The sequence below is a fragment of the Vollenhovia emeryi genome, unplaced genomic scaffold, assembly GCF_000949405.1.
Source record: "Vollenhovia emeryi isolate VEMERY1.0 unplaced genomic scaffold, V.emery_V1.0 DF939175.1, whole genome shotgun sequence".
NCBI lineage: Eukaryota > Metazoa > Arthropoda > Insecta > Hymenoptera > Formicidae > Vollenhovia > Vollenhovia emeryi.
This window is the reverse complement of record NW_011967191.1, coordinates 1,359,571-1,363,264: the sequence shown is the minus strand read 5'-3', so window position 1 is coordinate 1,363,264 and position 3,694 is coordinate 1,359,571. Positions and strand designations below refer to the sequence as shown.

Below are 3,694 nucleotides of genomic sequence, written 5' to 3'. Positions count from 1 at the left end.
ATTCCGGGACAAACGGCGCTGGCACAGAGGCGATAGGACGAGAACTGCTACCGAGCATTTGCTCTTTGGCTAAAGGTTGGGGTTTTGGATCAACAGAACTGGCTCTCGTACTACGTGTGACCCCAAGTGGTGACATTACCTTAGAGACAGCGCGCACGTGGTGTTTACTGGAACATTACATAACAATAGTTATAAATGCATCGTGTACGAATAAATATAACCATATTAACTCATTTGCCATACCTAGTTTCTTTAATGTTAACCTTGATATTTGTCGTCTGTTTTTCAGATGTTTGAATATCCACCTCAATGTTTGTGCAACTGTCTGGCTCTCCAGTTTGCTCTCTATCTTCCCAGGCTGTTTGGCTACCGCTATCAATTTTGGTGCCTTTGGTACAACGTAAATTTTGAATTTCCGATGTTTGTGGAATATCCACCTCAGTGTTTGTGCAACTAGACGGCTCTCCAGTTCGCTCTAGCTCTCTAGCTTCGCAGGCTGTTTGGCTAACGCCTCTGACTATACTGCTGCTACTATCAATTTGTATATCTTTTGTGTACGGTGAATCTTGAAATATCTATAATTATATATTAATACTTTTAAAAAGGTTTTATCATATTATTTTAATGACGGATAGCCCATCTATCTAAACCTAGGCCCGTATCTCGTGTCGCATCTGATCGAGATGATACGCAGATACGACACAAGTATGATTCACTTGGAGTCGGTAATTTACAGAAACACCAAAAAAATGATACGTGATACAGATGCTGGCAGTGTAGACGCGTTCCCGATCTTTATCACGGTAGGCAACGTGAAATGATAATTACTTACACATGGTATGGCATTCTTCTTCAGTTTCCTCGAATTTGATGTACAGTATAAAAATCTTTCCTCAAAATGTAATGAGCATATAACGCTTCTGTCCTTCACTTCTTTTTCTTCGATATTCAATAGTTCGATCCACATTGCTTTCTCATGTGGATTGGTAGGAAATCTGCAAAAAGATTACCTTACAAGATATAATATAAATTATTAAGGGTGTGCCGGATAACCGGATAATACCAGATAACTGAATATAATCCGGCAATTACGCAAAGAAAGTAAAAAAGTGAATTGCAACAATGTTTTCTGAAATGTTTCTGAAAGCTCTTTAGGCCAGTGGGAAAAGTAAGAAGCGAGGAAACACGTTTTGTACCTAACCTAACCTAACCCTAACCCCAAGTACTACAATCTTAACAATTATCTCTACAAATAGTACAGGACTTTTTTACTTTATTTAGTCTCAGGAATATGCTGTTGCAATGGTGTTTCAATTATTGAAAATTTTTGTGCATGCAAATTTTGTTACAATACATAAACCATTGCAACAGCATATTCCTGAGCTAAATCAAGTAAAAAAAGTTCCGTACTACTTTTCCCTTCGACAAACAGTTATCGAGACATTATAAATTATATTTAGAAAACCAATGCGGAATTTAAGTTTACGGACATCATCCTAGGTTATACGTACCTGTGGAACGAGATTTTTTGGGAACTCGCTTCGATAGCAAGTTGTTCCACTGACTTCCTCGACTGTATATTGGTACTTTTACAGTGTGGTACCACACAGTACCCGCCCATATTTAGAAACCTCGATAAAACAGACGAAAACTAAAAAGAAAAAACCGAAGGAAACTTTACATTTGGGTAACCAAAGGAAAATTAGCAAACGCAGAAATTCTTAACACCGAGGCGACCGGTTGTAACCGGCCGGCGGTCTTTTGCGTCTCGCGCGCATGCAGGTTAAAAGGAAGAAAAACGCTAGAACCTATTTTCAGCTCCGAATCTCTAACAGCGCGACATTCTCGCGATTCTTCAAATCATATATAACCAACGGAATAATGTCTTAAGGTGCGTGTTCATGGTGTCGCTCGTCGCTAATATTCAGCGACAAATGAGTCACGTGATTTTATTTCTCGCTAACTTCACCTGTCGCTTGTGAAAATGGATTTTAGCGACGTCGCTCGCACGCAAATGTGCGCAAATGTGAAATGTGCATCATGGAACTGGAAGATGTAAGTACATTAAATAAATAAACACAGACTTTTCTAATACTCATTAGATTAAAAACCAGAGATTAAAACATCGAATAACACGACTGCTTGTTTTTTTGTTTTTCCTCTACGGGAACGCCGTGAAACCGTTAGGTTATTTGGTATGTCTTCTTGTTTCGCCGTCCCATTTACAGTGTTTTTGCTGTGCCCTTGATAAACTGATAAATAAGCAGCATCTTCTCCCAGTCTTCTCTCTTGATAATGTGAAACGATTGCTTGTTATAATTTTAAGAATAACTGTGATGACATGTACATACAGCAAAATAGGGATTGTTAAAATTGAAATAATTTAATGAAATTTTCAGGTAGCTGTTGTACACACTTGTGGAATATGCAAACTAATTATTGGTGAAAAAAGTATTCCGACTTATAGTTGTATAGAGGAATACACCCGGCTGTTTATCGATGACAACTTTTATTTCTATCCAGTAACAGGTATAACATATACCTATATCCATATATATATATATATAAGTATAACTTAACTTAAGTATATATTATACCTGTTACTGGATGAAAATTTCATTAAATTATTTCAATTTTAACCATTTTTATTCTGCTGTATGTATGTACATGTTATCACAGTTATTCTTAAAATTATAATAAGCAATCGTTTCACATTATCAAGAGAGAAGACTGGGAGAAGATGGTGCTCATTTACCAGTTTATCAAGGGCACAGGGAAAATACTGTAAATAGGACGGCGAAACAAGAAGACACACCAAATAACCTAACGGTTTTACGGCGTTCTCGTAGAGAAAAAAACAAGCAATCGTTTATTCGATGTTTTAATTTCGGGATTTTAATTTATTGAGTATTAGAAAAGTCTGTGTGTATTTATTTAATGTATTTACATCTTCCAGTTCTGTTCGCGAATCTCGCAAGGAGAGTTCGCTGGTGACCGCTGCGGATGGAAGCAGGGTGAGAGGGCTTTACGGTGAGAGGCTCAGGGAACGAATGCACGCGTGCGAGGGTAGAAATCACGTGATCGTAACTCAGATAGTTGGAGTAAAATACCGTGTCAGCGGTTAATAAATGTAATAGCTTACAGTTTGGTAGTCTATGAGATACCGGTGGATGAAAAGTCTTAATGCACTTGCACGATTCGATATTATTCGATATTATTCGATCGAGAGTCGGCCTCGTGAATGTCGATGCCCATGAGCCGTGGCCACGCTACGCCGGCGTGCGATGCGTGGAGAGCTTGAGCTGCCGTTGATGCTGTATCTGAATGTCCTGGATGCTTTGCACTGCTGACAGTTCACTGCGTGTCCGCACTGATTCTACTCTTCGATGAGAAAATGAGGAGGTCCACAAAAGAGCACTTGATAACTATCCGTACTTTAAGACGCGTGTACTACGTACGGTCGCTGTGAGACAAAGAGCGCCGGAAACGTACGTGAAGTCGCGCGGTCGCCTCGCGTCGCGATCGAGCATGCGCGAGCAGCGCTCATGCGGCGCTGCACGATCTGACCCGGCTGATGCTGCCATCACGCCGGGGATGAAATACACGAGATTCAAATTAATCTCGAACAAGTTCCATGTTCAAACTCTCATATTTGCGTGAGAGCGACGTCGCTAAAAGTTGAGTTCAATCCAAC

General features: G+C 39.7%; 1 protein-coding gene across 1 annotated transcript; it reads left to right on the top strand.

Moving 5' to 3' along the window:
• Positions 1-1,974: 1,974 nt before the first annotated feature.
• Positions 1,975-3,128, top strand: LOC105563514. Its single transcript, XM_012015150.1, has 3 exons — positions 1,975-2,055; positions 2,400-2,529; positions 2,723-3,128. Exons 1-3 carry the CDS (start codon positions 2,032-2,034, stop codon positions 2,905-2,907), a joined length of 339 nt encoding a protein of 112 aa, XP_011870540.1. The 5' UTR covers positions 1,975-2,031; the 3' UTR covers positions 2,908-3,128.
• The last annotated feature ends 566 nt before the right edge of the window (positions 3,129-3,694 follow it).

Coding starts and splice junctions, on each gene's coding strand:
- LOC105563514 (XM_012015150.1), top strand. CDS start 2,032: ATGTGCATCATGGAACTGGAAGAT. Junction 2,056..2,399: donor GCATCATGGAACTGGAAGAT/GTAAGTACATTA, acceptor TGAAATTTTCAG/GTAGCTGTTGTACACACTTG. Junction 2,530..2,722: donor TTATTTCTATCCAGTAACAG/GTATAACATATA, acceptor CACATTATCAAG/AGAGAAGACTGGGAGAAGAT.